The sequence below is a fragment of the Amphiura filiformis genome, chromosome 12, assembly GCF_039555335.1.
Source record: "Amphiura filiformis chromosome 12, Afil_fr2py, whole genome shotgun sequence".
NCBI lineage: Eukaryota > Metazoa > Echinodermata > Ophiuroidea > Amphilepidida > Amphiuridae > Amphiura > Amphiura filiformis.
The window spans coordinates 53,200,094-53,220,750 of NC_092639.1; the positions used below are offsets into that span (position 1 = coordinate 53,200,094).

The following is a 20,657-nucleotide window of genomic DNA, read 5'->3' on the forward strand; positions in this document are numbered from 1 at the left end:
CCACATGAAAATTGTAATGACTCTTACCCTTCATCTTCACAATTCACAGTATTATTCACAATTGTAATTTTTTTATACTGGATCACTGAATGGTGAATAAAATAAATAAAACGCTCTAATTATAAAGGTTTCAGTGGGCGAAAGTATAAAACAATTCAAATTGAGGAGCAAGGCAGCAGCAATTTATTTTACTCCAGAGGGTTGCAGGCTTGTAGCCCATGTTTGAAAAATAATAATTAATAAATAATAAATAATTATGAGCCCTGGGGGGGCAAATGGTGGGGGGGCGGGGGGGTAAAGAATTTTGGCGGGCCGCCGGAGGGGGGGGAATCGATTTTGGCAGGCCGAGAGGGCGATTTTTGGCAAGCCGTTCGAAAATTTTACCCCCCCCCTCATAATTATTGCACAGCCCCTAATTGATGTAGGGAGTCAGTTCCACTGTGTTGAAGCATAGATACTTATTTTTAGTATCTATGGTTGAAGGAGTATGCCTAGGCTTATAGTATTATACTGTACTCCTTCTGCGGGGTATTTTCTTTAATAATGAAGTACGGTAGCAGATGTTTCATCATGTTTGTCTACAACTCAGGTGTAGGGTTGGTACTTTCGCACTAAGGGGCATTTGGTGAGAGCAAAATGTAAAAAATATGGGGTCATTGGGTGAGAGCATAGTTTTTGGCATTCGGTGAGAGCAAAATGTAAAAAATAAGGGGTCATTGGGTGAGAAAATTAAGTTTTTTAAATGGAATCTTTGGGTAAGAACCGAAACAGCGCCATAGAAACCTCGAAAATCAAATTTCTAGTTCTAAATGGCTTCAAATTTCTTTGTTTTTTTCAAAATAACACAATCCGTGATAAATGAAAGTTGTTGTTCAAATTGAACTTGTAAGGGTCTTTGGGTGACAGATCAAATGGAAAAATATGGGGTCTCGGGTGACAGAGCATATGTTCGTAAAAAATATGGGGTCTTCGGGTGACAGCGATGCTGAAAAAGTGGGTCTTAACAGCCCCACATATAGGCCCCTACGCGTCACCTCCAAAGTTGCCCCCCCCCCGGGCGGCTGCCCCAACTTTTGACCTGTTCATACACCCAAAACTTTTTAACCCCATTCAGAACTCCCAAAAATGTGTGCCCCCTCCATATTTTATGTAGGGGCATACATTTTAATTTTCAAGCCCCCCCCCTTGTCGCGTCGGGTGTTGACAAAACTCCTGGCAAAACCAAAACTAGTTTCAAAAGGATGTCAGCCTTTAAAGTAAAGATGTGTTTTTAACTTCAACAAACAGAGAATAAAATTACACTTAAATTTTGGCAAACAGATTAATATAGAACTATCAGTAGATAAAATTATGAGTACAGTATGAAGTGAATTATTAAAAGAGCCAGAAAAATTGTATTTTATCTTTTGATTGTTTACGATTTTTGGCTATAAATAGTAGTTTAATTATCTCAATTCTGTAAACGCTTTATACGTGGCGAAACAAAATGGCGGCGCTCTTGTGAGACGTTGATTTTCCTCCGTACGTAGTAAAATGTGTGGATGAAACTCATTTTCTGGTGGCTGGAGGTGGCGGTCCAGTTAGGAGTGGAGTCCCAAATGCTATCGTTAGTATCATTACTTATTCTTAAACAATTTAGATGATTGCGAGTTAATTTAAGGTTTATTTTAAATGTTTTAAGCTTACCTACCTACCACTTCTAACCAGAGAGACGTAATTCCACTTCCAGTACCAATGCCTGTAGTACCCGATTTTAACCTCCTTTTAACGAAATCTACATACAATGACTGTGCCTCTAAATCAAAGAAGTAATATAAATATCCCTTATTAAATGACACCAATTTTTACTTTTCATCTGTAAAAAAGATGATAAGTTTCACAGCACTGACAAAGTGTGACAAACTTCTTATAATTATTTTATTTTCTGCAGGTAGATTTTTTATGTTACCTGCATACAAATGCAAGTAACTTTTTTCTGGTAAATCAAACACTGCTTTTCCTATCTTGAGGTGTATAATTCTCAAGATACAACAATTGAAATCCAAAACGCATGTTGTGACTGAAAATCTTGGCATTGTGTGTAAGTGAATAGGAAAAAATGGAGGTTCTTGTGACTTGCGGTTCTAGTAAATACTTGTAAACATGATTAGATCAAATTAATAGCTGAATAAGAATAATGAATAATCAAGCTTTTATTTGAGGTATGATTTGCAAGTATAGCACACAATTTGGCAATTAAAAATTCAAAAAGATGGCATGTCTCCCATAGAGAATGCACATAGGCCTACTCCACTACCGCTTAAATCCACTACCACTTATCCACCAGGTTTATCTTTGTTAACATTTCGGTATTTTTCACTAATTTCAAAACAAATTGGCATTTTTATTGATAAACCTATTTGAAAATAAGAATAATCAGGCTGTATAATGAGCCCAAACTTGATGCAATTGGACCAAGAATAGCCCTGTGACAACAAGTGTAAAATCAGAAAGTGGAGAGAAAAATGTAACATAACCAGGTATTTTGGGGTCCCACCATAAGACACAGACACATGACCTTGTAGCGTTGCACAAACAGCTTTTAATATCAACACATTGATCAATATAAAATTCTAGTCCAGTCGTTTTCAAAATGGTACAGAAAATGAATGTATAATGTAGGCCTATATAATTATCTTGTATTAAATCCCGATTCCAGACAAATCCTGTCATAATTTCTTGAGATTTTACAAAACAGTATCCCCCTTTGCGAAATAAAACAACTTAATGGCCGGTAAACACACTCGTTGGATGATGAGTGCAGCAGTCTCGCGGGGGCAATATTTTTTCCGTACATCATTTTTATCTGGCAACACTGACAAAATCTCGCACAACATACAGATCTGGCAATTTCCCATATGCTAGGCCTGCTAAGAATATGCGATTTTGGAGGCCAAAAACGCACCCGATTTTCAAAAAATGCAAAAATCCATGATTTCCGCCAAAAACGCATAAAATCTATGAAAATAAAAAATAAAAATAAAAATTTGTGTTTTAAAAAAAATATTTTGCGGATTTAGAGAATCCCTTGACCTAGAGTGAAGTACTGCAATCGTTTGTGGTTGATTTAAAAAAAATTTGGAAAAAAGTTACCAAGTTTGTAAGAGTCCCTGAGAGTCCCTGGACGTAACATCAAGTACCGTACTACCATCATTAAAAAAAATATAAAAAAAATTGGAAAAAAAAAGTTTGTATCCAAATGGGACCGATTTGTAACTCGTGTTCACTGCATAGTCTATTGAAGATATAAAAATGCATTGGTTTTGTACACAAGTCTATATCTTACATGTAGATAGATTTTGAAGTGAACATGTAAATTAGTCATTGTGTAAAGCTGTGTTTATACCAATGGGTTACTCATCATCAGACTGAATCATTGTCATTTACAACTGCACAAGCTATGTGTGTAATTTTAGTAAACGTTGACCGACAGAGAGTGTCAGATCTATTATAGGCCTACTTGTGATTATAAAAGTCAAATTTTTATATTTTTTTGCAATTTTTTGAGCACAAATAAAATGTGCCAACATGCAATTTGCCCCTATCCACATGCCATTCTGTATGGAAATACACTTGGGCAGGTCAGATTCAGATATTTGAAAAAAGGTTTTTTGACTCGATTGAAACAAAATTAAGGATTTAATGCATTTCATCAGTCAATGAATTTTGAAAAACAGCAGGTGTGCTACAAATCGCACTTCTGGAAATAGGCGAGCTACAGGTGTGCTGTTAATTGGTAAGAAGTTTAGGTGGGCTATTTGAATTATTGCACTTGATATTCAGATAAGCATTAGTGTTGAATGTGGGACTACAATGTAGTCCTGCCAGCAAGACTTCAGTCTTTATCATAAACATAATGACATATATACGGACCTGAAGTCTTGCAGCGGTATATAGGGATGCACTGTAAGTTTAAGAAATCCAAACTTCAAGCATCAAGAAATATACCTTGTATTTGTCAGTTTTACCTCAGAGATGCTGTAGACCCTCTCTACACAGTGCAGAAACATCACAAGTAGAATGCTGCTCAATATGATAAATCCAAATCATGAAAATCAAGACATTTTGCAGAGCAATATTTTGACCACTTTTGCACTAAGTAAATTACTCCCATGAAGATTGCAGGTTTTGCCAACCCTGGGAATTTTGAACCCACCCAAAAGATGAGATCAATGTTGATCAATTACCTCAACTTTGGGAGTATAGACTAGTACAGTGGGATTAAAATCATCCAAGCACGCCCAGACCCTGGTACAATGGGATTAAAATCGTCAGTGCATGCCCAAACTGTCCTTGAGAGAGTTCCTCAGCTGCATCCTTAGAGCCCAAAATGAGCCCACATATTGTGATGTTTCTTATTTGTGGAAAAGATAATAATAGAGAGAACTGTAACTCTAGGTACGACGAGTTACAGTTACTGGAACTAGACTACAATGTACAGGTGGGCTTACTAACTTTGTGAGAATAAACTTTTGACACAAATATCGTCCCGTCTGCCTCGGTTTTTCAAACCCCATTACGGTACATCATTAAGCTTTTAGGTTTTCCACTTCTTGTACTGGACCCATTTGTTCTTTTTGTCCGCCATGATGAATAGTATAAACTGATATTTCTATCGGCAAACCTCGGTAAAATGTTATCATATCGCTACACTCACCGCTGACAGATCACACGTGTGTAGGTCATGTCAAAATATTAAATCAGCCTTGTTCAGCTTCTAAATAATTATATAGTTCAGTTGAATGCATAAACATTACCACATTTACTACGGTGGTCAACGGCATGTCATGTCTTTGTTGTGACATGAACAGCACGTTATCATATTTCGGTAGCGTGACCTCACAAGAAAGGTCAGCTAATTTACATATTAAATTGTCGAGAACGGCCAATCAACGAGTAGAAAAGATATTGTTTCGGTCGTCACCTTTGTAAAGGCCATGACGTCGATTTATTTTATGCAAATCACTTTCAGGAACCGCTGCAACATTGGAAACTCCTTGAAGTGACAAGGTGCGCTATAAATCGCACTCAGTAAAGTGATTTAAGGTGGGCTCTAGGTGCGCAATCGCACTTGCGCGCCTTAAAATGCATTGACCGTTTCATGTCCAAAAAGGTGAATACTGCACCTTTGCGAAGTCTCCCAGTGGGTGCAGAATTTGAATCAGGAATAAAAACAACTGATCAGACCTCAAAAGTGATTTTGGTGTTTAGTTTGGTTATGGCTACTTATCCATTGATGACTGATAAAATTTTCTATTTAACTCAATTTCAGGAAATTTTTGAAATGCAGCGAGATGGGCGCCATCTCTTCCTTAAAAGCTCACTGCGGTACGACACAGATACAGAAGATGTGAGGACGGCTATTATGAATGCAGCTCTCAGGTATGCTATGTTAGGGCATAAGTATATGGCAATAGTACATAGAAAAACAAAAACCCAAGTTTAGTGTAGATTAGTCTAGTTCAGCTATCATGAAGAAAGTAGGGTACCCGGTAATTATTTTTGGGAAAACTATTTGAAGCTAACTAGGAGGAATTTACTGTGGATGGTTGCACTCCCTGTTTGATATGCATGACAGTGAAAGACTGTAAGTTAATTTAGTTAAAACAGCATTTTGTGGTCCACAGCATCATCCACCCACTTCTCTCAAAAAAGTTGAGATTTTTATACCATTGGAAACCTTGTAAATTTTGAATTACGTTCTGGGAACGAAATTACAATGAAATTCTATAAACAAAAGCTGTATATAGGTCAATAATTTAACCTTGCAAAAGAAAGACTTGCCTTGTGATGTTAACCTTGTGATCATGATGTTAACCAAACTTTCAATGAAATTCTATAAACGAAAGCTGTGCTTTGTTAGGAGGCTAGGCCAGACCCCCTGCCTCCCTCCCTGGGGAAGAGTGGCCTAATGGATAGGGTACTTACCTGCATGAGGTCCTGGGTTCAATTCACGGCAGTGGAGATTTGCTGGAATATTGACTTGGGGGGGGGGGAATTGGGGGAGAAATTAATTGGCAACCTCTGTAGATTCAGACTTCCGCTCTCCCCATGGTTCATTTATTTAAATTGGGTAAATGAATCCTTGAAGTACAGCTGTACTCCATCCTTCGAGAGGGGACTTAAAGCCATAGTCCCTTGTACAGAAAGCCATACCTGTACATCGCAGCCAGTTTTGAAAAGAGTAGGATGTTATAACCCCTGGCTGTTCCCAACCCATCCAGCCATCCTGGTGTTCAAATGAACCCCAATGAAAATAAGCTTCAATTCAATAGAGGCTTGGGTTATCCAGGGTTGTCAAAACCGGAACAAATCAAATAAAAAAACAAAAACAAAAAAACAAAAAAACAAAAAAAGTTGAGTTGATATTGAAAATACCAACTTCAAAAGATCAACTTTGACAGATATTTAAACTAGTTTTTGGCCCCTTACATATGTGGGGCTTATGTTATTGCCCAGATGATTGACTGCCTGGTTGTTTGCCTGTTTAATTGCCTGGTTGTTTGCCTGTTTAATTGCCTGGTTGTTTGGCTGTCCATCCGGGTGCAAATGCAATAACCGATCAACTTCATTATTATGTTTTCAGGGTTATTAGGAGTTAAGAAAGCCTAATAATGATAATATTGATGGCTTATTTCGCACAATACCATAACATATCGGATTAATCATACAAATATCGAACTCGCCGCTGGCTCGTCCGATATTTTTATGACTCATCCGATATGTTAGGGTATCATGCTCAGCCATCCAATATTATATCAAACTTGGTATGGTGATAGGATATGGTGGCCTCATTTGCTGTATAATTTTGTGTCATGTTTTTTGCATATTAATATTAATGAGCTTATTTGCATATTTGCCTCAACTTCCATTAATCCATAACTTAAAACTTATTATAAACAAATTAAACAAATATTGATGAGCTCATTAACATAATGCTTCAATTGCATATTTGCATGTATATATTCTTTGTATTTACAAACCTTTGGTATGGGGGCCACTTTAATTACGAATCATGTTATTCTAGTTTTCAAACATAATCAGACTTTTTGACCCCCTCTATCCCTAACGAAAGGACTCTCATTTATAGGATGTCATCAGACTTCTGGTTTGTTCCCTTACAGATATGATGGAGAACAGTATTTGATGGCAGCAGGAAAGGATGAAATCTGTCAATTCTATCAGATGACAAGGAAGAAAGTTGTAGTGCAACCAGGGACTGCTGACGAGGACGAGAAAGATGAAGAGGATAAAGATGCTAATAAAAAAGGTGAGTCATCAGCAAGGGTGCAATTTAGCGGGGTCTCCCCGTCAGTCCGAACCACAGTCAGTCCAAATTTTTAGGGTTAGCGTTAGGGTTAGGATTGGGGTTAGGAACCCTAACCCTGAAAATTCGGACTGACGCGGTGGTTCAGACTGAAAGTGTTTCAGACTGATGGGGGTAGCCTTTCAGCAGACAACGGGGTCATTCCACGCCTGTGAGTCCCCTAATGTGGCCCGTTGAGCATGAAAATCATGGAACCAGGCAACAGTTTTTGCCCCAAAGTGTCACCTGCCACTGCTGTATGAACGTTAAGCAGAAAATACTACTTGGTATCTGTGAAAATAAGATCACTTAAAATATTGGCTATTTCCAATGTATTGTCATCAAAATTCAGTGCTAACTCTTATCTTTTACCTAATATTTCACTAGTTTTTCTTGTTATTTGCCTTCAGGGGTCATAAATTTACTGTATTTTGCCTTGTTTAGGCCTACTATAGTTACTTGGGTAGAACTGATAAACCGATATAACAGGACAATTGCCTTTAGAGCCTATAGACTATATATTAACTATGCACCACAGATAGTGAAAACCTATTTTTTCACACAGCCTGTAGCTAGGCAAATAATTTGGAACAAGTTTCATGAAAATCAGTTCAACTTTAAATTTTGACCCCTGTACAACTTGAAAATTGACCTTTGACACTTTTTGGTTCATAACTCTGCAACCACAGGTTGTACATGCACAAAATTTATATATTTGTGATCCTTGCGACCAGAGGCATGATATGCTAATGAGTGAAATCGGAACATGTTTAATTTTGTCTCGCCTGATAAGGCAGGAGACTATATAATCACTTTTCCGTATGTACATGTAGGGGTGTGCGTGTGGGGGTGTGTGCATGTGTGTGTGTGTGACAAATTTGATTAAAGTTTTGGTTTTCGCCTATTTTCTCGGAGACTAGGAGTCGCACGTTTCTCACACTTGGTGGGTGGGTGCATCTGGACCCGAGACAAAACCGGTTTGTATTGGTTAGTGGGTCAAGGTCACTGAGGACCTCTAGAGGTCATCTGAGGTCAAATTAGCAAAAACTGTCGTATGGGCATGAAACTTGGTAGGTACAGTCAACATTTCAAGCCAATTTTTTTGAAGGTCATTTCAAGGTCACCAGGGGTCATCTGAGGTCAAATTAGTAAAACTGTCGGATGGGCATGAAACTTGGTGGGTACAGTCAACATTTAAAGCCAAATTTTGGAAGGTCATTTCGGGGTCACCAGGGGTCATCTGAGGTCAAATTAGTAAAACTATCGGATGTGCATGAAACTTGGTGGGTACAGTCAACATTTAAAGTCAAATTTTTGGAAGGTCATTTCGAGGTCACCAGGGGTCATCTGAGGTCAAATTAGTAAAACTGTCGATGGACATGAAACTTGGTGGGTACAGTCAACATTTAAAGCCAAATTTTTGGAAGATCATTTCGAGGCCACCAGGGGTCATCTGAGGTCAAATTAGTAAAAACTGTCGTGTGGGTATGAAACTTAGTGGATACAGTCAACATTTAGAGCCAAATTTTGGAAGGTCATTTCAGGGTCACCAGGGTCAAATTAGTAAAAACTGTTGCATGGGCATGAAACTTGGTGGGCACAGTCACCATCAGCCAGATAATCGTGCCTAGCCGATAACCGCCAAATTCATTTACCTCTACCAAAAGTAATCACAAAAGCAGGCGGTTGCGAAAGCAGGCGAGACTCGTGGTTCGAGAACCGCCTTGTTTACCATGGGGTCATTTTCAGGATCATAGACTCAAAACAATGCTTGCTCACCACCTGTTTTGGATTCAACAGGTCCAAATTAGTAAAGAAACCTAGGTTATCAACTTTTATTATATCACTCATACATAAATTGACTAGACAGTTCGATTGGTTGATAGCCATTTATCATGTTTACCATCCGCCTCTCTGTGTGATAGTTTTTACCATCATAGTGCTGCCCCGTAGTGCGCTTGCGCCAAGCTGTGCGCTGACTCTTAGACTCGCCAATTTAGTTATGGGGTGGACACCAAAATGTTAAGTATGTCATGGCAAAACATGGTGTTTTGTTGATGAAAAAATGTATTCCCTATCTTAAATAGTATTTTTGAGCAACAGAATTTATGTATGAGTGATATTAAATTTGTGTAACGGTCGAAATATAATCATGAGGTGAAAGATGTATTGTTCCATTCCACTCCCTGTTCCGGCTCGTGGAAAGGAACAATCCATCTTTCACCTCGTGATTATATTTCGACCATCACACTCATAGACAGTTAATATTAGTATACTAGCAAATGCCTTATGAAATTTGAATTATTGAAATTTTGTCTAGAGTCTATTATATCAAGCCTTATGGGCTCCTTTATGAACCCATACCATTCCTCTTGTGTGTCAGCTTCATTTGTCTCCATATTTGAGTACAAACACTGCTTTTAGTCATGCTATCCTCCAACTCGTCTGTAAATTTAAAGACTTTAATTTGTACAGACAAATGGAACAAACAAGCAAAAAATGTACAGCATTGCCATACTATCTTAGCTGGTTTCAAATTTTATATGCTACAGGTGCTGCAAGGAGGCGGAAAGGAAAAGCTGCTGGGGATAAAAATACAACGCCTAGCAAAAACGGAAAGGGGAAGGACAAAGCACAGACTCCGCAGCAGCAAGAGGGGGCAACACCAAATAATCATTCCAAAATGGCCCCTACACAAACTGTCGTTCAGTTTGCTATCAAATCATTGGGCTCTGTACAAACTGACTTTAAAGCTGATGATAAATACCAGAAGTGTGTCTGTTGGGCACCGCATGGAATGTTTTTTGTTACCGGAGGCGCAGATGGACATATACGCACTTGGTCGGTGAGTTGGTGGAGTAAAATTGTATATCGTTTTAAGTTGATGTTATTGATAACAGTTACTGAGGTTTGTGCTCAATATTTGCATGTCATCGTAGGTGGGGCTTTTGATGTTGCTGACCAAAACAAAATGGGGGATTGCATTAGGAGCCAATCAGCATTGGTGTATAACTCAACCTACTCTTATTGTGAAAACGGTTGTATAAAATGTATTGTAAAAGGGCAAATGAATCCTGACCCTATTATATTTTGTTTGATTTTTTATCACCTTTTCAGGAAAAAAAATTATCTCAGAATATTTATGGAAATTAAGACAAGTCAGAGCCTTCTTTTTTGTTATTTGCCCCTCCCAATGAAAATCATACACATAAAACCCATTGCAATGAGCCTTAGGATCTCACATATTGGACCCATACCTTGAGTATGAGTGTGGGCTTCATTTTTCTCAGCACAAACACTGTTAGCTCAGGCACCATTCCGACTCGCCATAAGTATTTCTGATGACTAAATCCCTGTGTAGGGAGTATGTAATGTTAGTGGGTAATATTAGCTATAAACTACAGTTTCTGATTTTGATTACAGTTTCCCTCTATGGAGCTCATGTATGACATTGAAGCACATGCAAAAGAAATAGATGATCTTATCATTAGTCCACTAGGAAATAGGGTGAGTAGTCAAGGAGTAAGTCATCTTCAAAATGTATTGAAAGCATTATTTTATTTTCAGTTGTGTGAAATGGTCCAAGTTTGATGTCTTTACTGTATTTTGTCACTAGGCAGCAGCAATTTTTTGCTGTCAAACACACAGACAGTTTGATTAAAGTTTATTTATAAGGAAGCCCCGCTAGAGCAGTTCTTCAAGGGTGAACCAAACCTGCCTGGTTATCAGATTAATCAGTGACAAGGTTATCTCTGAATTTGACAGATGCTAATTGATATTTCAATGTTGTTGCATCAATTAGCACCTGTCAAATTCAGAGATAACCTTGTAACTGATTAATTGGTAACCAGGCAGGTTTGGTTCACCCCAGAAGATCTGCTCTGGTGGAGCTTCCTCTTTGAACATTCTGATCCAAACACAAGAAATAATTCCTACCTCAGAATGTTTTGATGGCTCTGCATCTTTCATTAGCGAGAGTGAGACTGATGTGTATCTTCAGGTCATGACCTTTTTGACCTTAGACTTGATCACAGTCTTGTAGACTCCTGGAAGTTTGTACCTCCCCCTATCTTCCAAGAGTCTAATGAGACTGTGATCAAACCTTGGGTCAAAAAGGTTTACATGTAAAAATCTCAAAAATGGAAAATCTGAGTCAGTCAGACACTTAGAACAGGGGTTTTTTTTTGTCGCCTAATAAAATCTTGTGGTAGGCACACCCCTACTCTTGATACTTGCTGTTCATCTTTACCTGCAGATAATATCATTATCCAGAGATTGCAAAGCGTCTGTGTGGAAAGCATCAGATGGGAGTCGGATCTGTGACCTACTATGGAATGGAGTCAAGCCAGAAGCTGTTAAGTCATATAGGTATAGGGCATGTAGGTAAGAGAACATGATGGATTGCTTTTATTTTCACAACAGAATGCTGGTCATGTGCCGATGTGCATCACTGCATGAGTCCACAGTATTTTTTTTTTTTAATTTGCTGTACGTATATAAAATCTGACGTTTTTGGGCCAAAAGTGGATTCAGTTTGACGGGAATTGCTGTATGCATGTATAATCAAATGTTTGTATAAAAAGTAGATTTATTTTGACTGAAATAATATGAGTGAAGTGAGTATAGATTTTATTAATTTTGCAAAAAAATACAAAGAAAAAAATAGGACTGACTGACCCTTCTTACAAGGTTTGTCTGCCTGTAGAATAAGGGTTTTTTTGTTGTCGCCTAATAGAATTGTCTTCATAAATGAAGATCATTTTCCAAAACAGATTCAGCCTACTAGAATATTTAGTGATGGTGCTATGCCAATGAGGGATATATTTTAGCACTAATTGCACAGGTTATTAAATACACTGTAGGCTCATTGCCAAATAGTTATCAATTCATATAAGGCATGCTATATTTTGTTAGCCTGGCTTTTTGTGGTCGTTTATAAAGACTGCTGAGAGAGTGACAGAAAAAAAGTTTCAATTTCAGCTCTTGTATGCATAGCATCCAACTTTATAATTTAAACACACTAACTTAAAATATTTAAAGAAACTGAATAAATTGGGTAGCTTTATACTTCGATAAAGTCAACTAAGGCTCTTCTTTGCCATACATCAGCTAGGCAGAAATTGTGAGGTGTCTGACACTACACCTGATATCACTTTGATTGTTACAACGGCAGAATATTGAAACTTTTCAGCCACTTCTATTTTTTCCCATCAGATTTGGTTTCATCAATTCTGATCCAAGTAAGAGCTGCATGTACACACTGCATATACCACATGTACAAAGTAAGAAACCACAGCCAAATTACATCACCAAATGGAATCCACTAACAATGAAACCAGAAAAGGCAGTGTCAACTGGAGAGGATGTACTATCAGCCCTGGGTATAAGGTAAGGCTGGGTTTTCACTTTTGAGTAGCACTTAGCATGAATTCAATTGTTGCCACAATTCATTAGGTTAATGAAAGATTATTCCAAGTTTCCTGTCATCCGCCCACATCAATTTTTTATTTTGGCCAAAAATTTCATTATTTTAATGAAAAAGTTATATCTGAAAATGCAGATGGAATTATCAGCAATTTTAATTCTTAAGTGTCAAACAATCTGTATCTAATAGGGATTCCCGGCCATGAGGCGCTGCTGCGCTCCAGTGGCTCTGCTCCCTGTGGCTCCCAATTGTCCGTAATATTTCCAGATTTTTTTGGCATGTCACTGGCATCTCTGCACATCGTAAAATGATCTATAGGTATGCTTTTTCCCCCTCGGTGAGAACACACGACTTAAAATGGCAGAATCAGGAGTCTCCTTCTCTAACTTCCTTGGTTTTGTATGAGAGTGACCAAGCAGTGTGTAATAATAACTTAACTTGGACATAAATATTGAAATGTGCTTTTATTTTTTGTGATTTCAGTCATAATGGTCATTTCTTAGCGGTTGGCACCATGTCAGGATCAGTGGGTATATATACAACATTCAATCTGCAGGTAAGAGATGGCATATTGGGCTATTCCGTTTAAAATTCACACTACCCATTTGGAAGATTCTGGAAATATCCTCCACAGAAGGAGTATGTTTTTCAAATGTAACTGGTTTGGGATAATCATTTTGAAATCCACACTCCCACTGTATTATGGCATTACCTATATGTTCCACAACTGGTGTGAGTATTTAAAATGGAAGTTACCCAATTGTCTATTGTATTCAAAACTCATACTCCTTCTGTGGAAGACTTTAGCTGAATCTTCCACAGGGGTAGTGTGGATTTTAAATGGAATAGCCTATTGTTTATTCTGTGGGTCAGATTGTTGTCATAAATTGGCTATTTCTCAACGTCCTTCTGACCACTAAACTGCTTGTCAACTCAATTGGAATTGGAAGTGACGCCAAAATGGATCTCTGTATTCGCTGTCGTAGTGCACGTTAGAAACCATTGGTTACTGCTCCAAGCCTGGGCTCATACACCTGTTCCGAATTTTGATATGCCATTGGCTTTGTGTTGTGACTATTTCGATCAGTGGTTCGTAACAAAGAAAGCGTGATCCAGTTGACCTAGCATCATGCTGAGAGCATTTTCAGTCCTCTCTTAATCTAGTATATGATTAATCGCTCCCTCAAATTGAAGAAGGATGAGGATTTGAACCATACACCTCCCAAGTATCTAGACCACTGTTTATATCAATGGAACTGTCAATGAAATTTGTTACATTGTAGCACAGTAGAGAAACTATTTACAGGTCCCAAATTACAAATCATAACCTCTCTCAGCTTTTCTAGTGGCAAGCATTAACAAAACAAAAAAAACCTACATTTATTAACCCTAACACGCCTGAGTACTACAAAGTACTACTTGTTATGCATTGCACCTACGTGCATCTCACATGATGTGATGACGCAATCACCGTAAGTGATATATTTCTTTGGCCCGGCCAGTGAAAGACCTATAGCTAGGTGTCGCCGACCTAGTGCATGGCATGGGGGTGTCTCGGGTTCGAATTCCACCCAGAGCAAACAACTTCTTCGTTTGTTTTCTCTCTTTATTCCTTCCTACTCTTTCTTCAGTTGCCAAAAAGCCCTTCAGACGTTAGGGTTAAACAAAAAAATAATAGGGAAGTTGTGAGAACCAATAACTGTACCATTATGTTTCATTATGCAAAGAAATGCTAAAAACACGGGTGCTCTTAATCATTGATTTCCTTTTTTTAATCCACTCAGAAATTGGTATGGCTGAAAGACGTTCATGGTATCTTTGTAACCGGTTTATCGTTTGTTCCAATGACACGCACCACGAGGGCGCTAGTTGGTGATCTAGACACAGCTGTTCTTAGTATATCAGCTGACAAGAGAATATCAATTGTAGGAGTTGACAAACAAGGTAAGAACTAATGCCCTGCAGGGAAATTTGTTTCCACCCTGATCTTGCCATTGGCAGGAATAAAGGGCTATTTCAGTTGAAATCCATACACCCCCTATGAAAGACATGACCTTAATCTTACACACAGGGAGTGTAAATTTTATATGGGGTTACCTGAATGGGTGACTCCATTTGAAATCTACACCCCAACCTGGTCCGACCAGTCGCTAACAATTTGAAATAATCCCGCCTAATCGGGACCCATCTGATTTTTTTTGCACACCGGACTGACCGGTATGGCTGACCGATCTGAACTTGTGCTTGTCTCATCCTGATCCGATTCAAATGTTAATTGAAAACTAATAAGAATAATGACTTGACTCACATGAAATGAGGTTAGTGAACACAACAATTTCTCAACAATCACAGTGTTCTCGCTCATTTCTCACATCACAGATGGAGAAATGTCTGTACTTTTGTATTGTTTATTTAGTATTAATATTTAGTATACTATTTTTACTGAACTCAACCCGGCCAAGTTTCCCATTTTTTAAATCATTTGAACACAAACAAAAATATGTTGCTTCGGTTCAATTCACAAATTGTTGATTGTGATTTTGTTTGTAAATTTAAGATTTAAAAAAATGTGTTTGACTATTTGTGTAGTGAATGTATTTCTCGTAAAGTGGAAAATTACAAAAATTGATGCCTTAAGGGCTGGGGTATGAATGTTTGGACAGTATTTATTTTGGGACATCAGAGCACATCAGACATATCGAATTGCATTCTGAATACGAAGAATGTCATTCTGATATCAAATAATTTTGATTTTTGAAATTCGCAATTTAATACACATTTTATGGCAAATCATTAAAATTGATATTTTTGATATTTAACAGTGCTTGAAGTAAACTTTATAAATCTGATGATTTATACTTAAAGTGTATGTAGGTGGGATGAAAAGCCGACGATCAATTGAAAATTTTGACCTTTTCGTATTGAAGATATGGATTTTTTTCCCAAAACACCAAAAAAAAGGGTCTTTTGGGAAAAAAATCCATATCTTCAATATGAAAGGTCAAAATTTTCAATTGACCGTCGGCTTTTCCTCCCTGCTACATACACTTTAAGAATATATCATAAGATTTATATAATTTACTTCGAGGACTGTTATATATCAAAAATTTGAAAAATATCAAATTTTTATGATTTGTCATAAAATTTGTATTATATTGTGATTTTCAAAAATGAAAATTATTTGATATCAGAAAGACATGCTTCAGATTCAGAATGCAATTCGACAGGTCCGAGGTGCTCTCATGTCCCACAAAAATACTGTCGAAACACAATAAACGCTCATTTTAGATCCCTTAAACTAAGTAAGGAATCAACACAAATCTACAGTAACATCTCTTACTGTGTTTAAAATATTCCATTACTTTTCAAATGAAACAAGATCTCTGTGACTAAGCATGAAATTAAATATCAACATATCTTTCTACTAGCCTGATACCAAGAACAAGGTCTCTGTGACTAAATGTTTAATTAATTAAATCTCATCTTCATTACTCTTTCTACTGATACCAAGAACTCAGTTTGTGAAATTATGACCATGTAACAATGTGACAAATTCATTGATATTTTTATTACTTCACCTGTTTAATGCCAACTTTCCTTTGTCTTTTTAATTTCAGGGGAGTACCCATCTTTCCTGATGTTCTTCGGGGCTCTTCTGATAATCATCGTCATCTTTGTATTTCTTGCTGCAATTGGCTTAGAGTTATGAGACTAACCAACATGGTTGCATGGTTACCATTGTGGAAGGAAGTGACAAATTGGGCTATTCAAGATAAATCCTGCACCCCCTATATAAGGAAGACCCGGCTGGAATTGGGTTTAATGGACAAGCAGAATTCACTTGTCTGCCAAATCCATATGGAAGACACGGCCGGAAATGTATATATAATTGAAAGATTTATCTGCTGAAATTTCAGTATTTCTAGTAATTTTGCTTGTTTCGCTGCTTTTCATAACCTTAGGTAGCCGGAATTTCACAAAATGTCTGTGTCTTCCATACCCTTCAGCTGGAATCTGTGCTAAAAATACCAGCCAGAATTCCAGGCCTGATCTCAATACATGTCTTCCATGGGGAGATGGGATTCATCTGCAACAGCCCAAATGGCAGTTGTGAAAAACTGAAGACTGCAAAGGAGTAAGATCACTTTTTCCTCTAAAGGGTACAATTCAGAAGTGAATTGCAAATCAACAACTCTATGGCTCAGCGGTAGAAAGCCGCATCTCCATTGGCTGGGCGTGTATTAATGCCTGTGATATGCTTGAGTTAACTCTCCAAAGAAGGTATTCAGAGCATCACACTATACACTGCTGTGGGCATTTCACACCAGTTGACAGTGGCGACACCAGGAATCAGGGGTCCATTTCACTTAACTTTTAACCCTTTGTAACTCAAGTAACCATTCGTAAAGTTACGAATACCCAATACTAGACTAACTTTACGAGTCGAAGGGTCCCTGTAGTAAATCCCCATTACTTACGATGGGTACAGTTCGTAAGTAAATTTAGTGAAATGGAACTATTGACTCATCATAAGTTACGAATGATTTCGAGACTTACGAAGCTTAGTAAAGTTTAGTGAAATGGACCCCTGGTGTCCTGTGGTGTTTTATCTGATTGATATAGTTCAGATTTTATCATTTGTAATGGGCTATCCCAGTTGAAATCCATACACCCCATAATGGAAGACATTACCTTAATCTCCCACAGAGGGGGTGTAGATATTAACTGGTGTCATCCATTCAGGTAACCACATTTGAAATTCACACTCCCTGTGTGGGAGATTAAGGTCATGTCTTGCATAGGGGGTGTATGGATTTCAACTGGAATAGCCAGATGTATCGTGCGAATCTTTGCGTTCACTCTATGTATGCATGAGTATACTGAACATATCACAGCACAGTAATGGAGATAAGTCAGCAGAAAGCTGCTGAGCCAACAAACTATTTTAAGTTTCTCAGTGAAGTTGCAAGAAGATCAGGATTGAAGTATAGTTTGATCAGCTCGTAATCGGCGGGAATTGTTAGGCTTTTACCACGATGCCATAAAGTAGACCCACATTAAGAGTGATATACTTGTCCTGTCTGTGCTATATTGTGCGTAGTAAAGAAAATAGACATTGTATATATAGAACTTGAATCAATAATTTGTGATGCTTGTGGCGAGATATCACAAGACAATTCTTGAAATAAAATATATTGATATTAATCCGTGATGTTATAAGGCCCGCCAATTACGAGCTGACCAAACTATACATGTCCTATTAGCATTCTCTTGCACTTTTTTATGTACTGATTTCAGCCTGGTCTGGGGAAAGGCTTTAGTAGGAAAATGATGAAATATTCTGATTTAGTGATCTTGATTAGTTACAGGATTTCAGCAGGCATACTACTTACGACAGACTCATCGCTGGGTTACTTCTCAATGGATGGGTACTGGATAGTGTGTATTATTTATTAGTTCAAGCATGGCAAAAAGGCTGGTTGTGGGGGTTATTGGTGTATTAGAGATTTTATGAACTGGGAGGTCTCAATTGTTTCCTCTTCAGCCTATACAAACCATTGGATGTGAAAGTAGAACTGTTATGATGCTGAGTTGGGCAGTAAGTTCTGTCTTCAACGCTGGGTGGCTCCCTTCACTAGGATCCACAACATGGTCATCTATCAGGGGCACAGTTCTTAAACCCCAATACATTTGTACATTCATAGGGTATATTGCTGATCCATTAATTATCCTTTTCTGGTGCATTGTGGGATAGAAAAGGGAGCAAATTAGCGATCGATTTGCCCCCTTCTCTATCCCACAATGCACCAGAAAAGGATAATTAATGGATCAGCAATATACCCTATTGAATGACCTTTGAAAATTTGGGTACAAAAACTCATACTCTCCAACTTGAGGTCAAATTTTGCACTATGATTTATGTAATTGAGGTTATTGGACTATGCCATTGGTATGAGGCTATTGTTGCTCATAGTACTTGCTTTGCATTCTCTGCTATGGATTGAATAGGTAGGTCCTATCTTGGCAAATTATTAGAGGATTTTCCCTATATCCGGGGGTACTTCTGCTGGTGATATTATATCCATGTTCAACCTTGTGCACAGAGTATGCATTACTCTGGAATAGAGCATAATGGGAGAGAGGGAAGAAGTCGATACAGCAGCATTGGGCAGAGATGCCAGTCAGTGTTGTCAAAAATCCTGAATTGGCAAGAAATTTCCTGAAAAATGTACTTTGCCTATACATTTGTACAGGATCATCCGAGTAAAATTTCCTGAAATCAGGAAATTTCATGAAGACTGGCAACACTGACTGGGCTATTCCAGTTTTTTCTCATTTTCATATTGAACTTAGGTGTTCCAAATTTGTCTATTTCTGAAGAAATCGTCAAAAAATGTCAAATTAGTCTCGACTGTGGTTTACCATGTTTGATATCAATATATTACATGATCATGGTGATTATCATTAGACTACCAGTATCACGCTGTATAAATGTCAATAATTCCATAAGGAATTAGTCACAATTACAAGGAATATTTACATTCTTTTTGCACAAGTACTTGAAAGGGATGACATTTTATGTTATACATCAGTAAAGAATTTGATTTCCAAATATATCAGGTCACCTTCTTTTAATATCACGATTCAAAAATGTACTTTTTCACAACATTGGACACATTTTTTTTCACATCATGGAACAATTTGCATAAACACAAGTATTTGATAATGTGTTGAGGATCTGTGGGCACATTCTCCGATAAAGCGCTTCAAAAGCCAAATTTGTGTCGCCCATAGTTTCAAGTCGTATTCAGACTTGTTTCGCCTGAAAGAGATGACTTTTTTAATATAACTAATACTTAGGAGTTACTTTCTAAAATGTGTGGGGCTAGAGGTTCTAACATGCCTAGAAAGTATAAAACAATAAAGCTGATTATGCATATCCATTGTTTTCCTCCATGTCGCCAGCCAAGGTGCGTTCCGTATAATGTGTCCCTGTTCGCAATACATGCGCGCATAATAATGGATTATAGGTACTTTTCATTAGCTGGTATCATGCCCTAATTATAAAGTATAAAACATCACAACGCAGGTTATTAAATTTTTCCAACAGGTCTTTGAGACTATGTCGCCAATATTGTTCACAGATACGCTACCATATTTCTAATGGATAGCAATCTGTCAAAATAACTAGCTATATGAATGTTCTCATATGTGATGGATCAAGCAGGCTCCATAGTTATATTATATATGTGGTACATAACACAATGGTTTCAAAGTTTAAAAAATCAGGTCTATTAACGGCAAAAATCCTGACGTTACGCTCATGTCGCCACAGATACGTTACCTAAATTCTACTCCCTCGGAAAAACGCTGTGATAAATGAAGCCAAATACCATACCAGACTTTAGTACTTTGGGTGATGACTGATCAAGTATGAGTATTAAGTCGGTAAGTTTTTACACTTGCACGATTAAGACAAAAGTGTGAAAAGGCTTCACAGATACGTTACCACTGATACGTTACCACCAATGCGTACAAGTAATATTGCTCAAAAATTAAGTATTGTTGAAAAATCTCCCATGCATTGTTTTGTGCACTGAAACTATTAAAGTTTACGATTCTGAATGATTTTCATGAATTCTTCGTGGTTGGAATTTTGCAATTTGCGAGACCAAACTTGGACGCTTTATCGGAGAATGGGCCTGTGGCATTTATTATAACTGACCACTGGCCTGCATGGTCATCAACTGCCTGCATGGTCATAAAATGGTGCCCGGTAGTAGGATGCTCAAAATATGAAAATTAGCCAGTGTGAATTTTGGTGATATATTTTTAGAGAGAATTAATTTCTGATGATATTTTTATGTTTTGGAATCAGTTAATTTT

General features: G+C 37.7%; 1 protein-coding gene across 1 annotated transcript; it reads left to right on the forward strand.

Annotated features, from left to right (window-relative positions):
• Positions 1 to 1,478: 1,478 nt before the first annotated feature.
• Positions 1,479 to 19,238, forward strand: LOC140166395 (guanine nucleotide-exchange factor SEC12-like). Its single transcript, XM_072189849.1, has 10 exons — positions 1,479 to 1,606; positions 5,312 to 5,421; positions 7,164 to 7,309; positions 9,898 to 10,190; positions 10,769 to 10,852; positions 11,601 to 11,728; positions 12,560 to 12,733; positions 13,254 to 13,326; positions 14,555 to 14,714; positions 16,388 to 19,238. Exons 2-10 carry the CDS (start codon positions 5,324 to 5,326, stop codon positions 16,477 to 16,479), a joined length of 1,248 nt encoding a protein of 415 aa, XP_072045950.1. The 5' UTR covers positions 1,479 to 1,606; positions 5,312 to 5,323; the 3' UTR covers positions 16,480 to 19,238.
• Positions 19,239 to 20,657: the final 1,419 nt, after the last annotated feature.

Bases quoted from the DNA above. Each gene is read 5' to 3' on its own strand.
- LOC140166395 (XM_072189849.1), top strand. From the start codon at position 5,324: ATGCAGCGAGATGGGCGCCATCTCTTCCTTAAAAGCTCACTGCGGTAC. The intron at 12,734-13,253 runs GTAAGGCTGGGT...TTGTGATTTCAG, and splicing joins CTATCAGCCCTGGGTATAAG to TCATAATGGTCATTTCTTAG. The intron at 13,327-14,554 runs GTAAGAGATGGC...TAATCCACTCAG, and splicing joins ATACAACATTCAATCTGCAG to AAATTGGTATGGCTGAAAGA.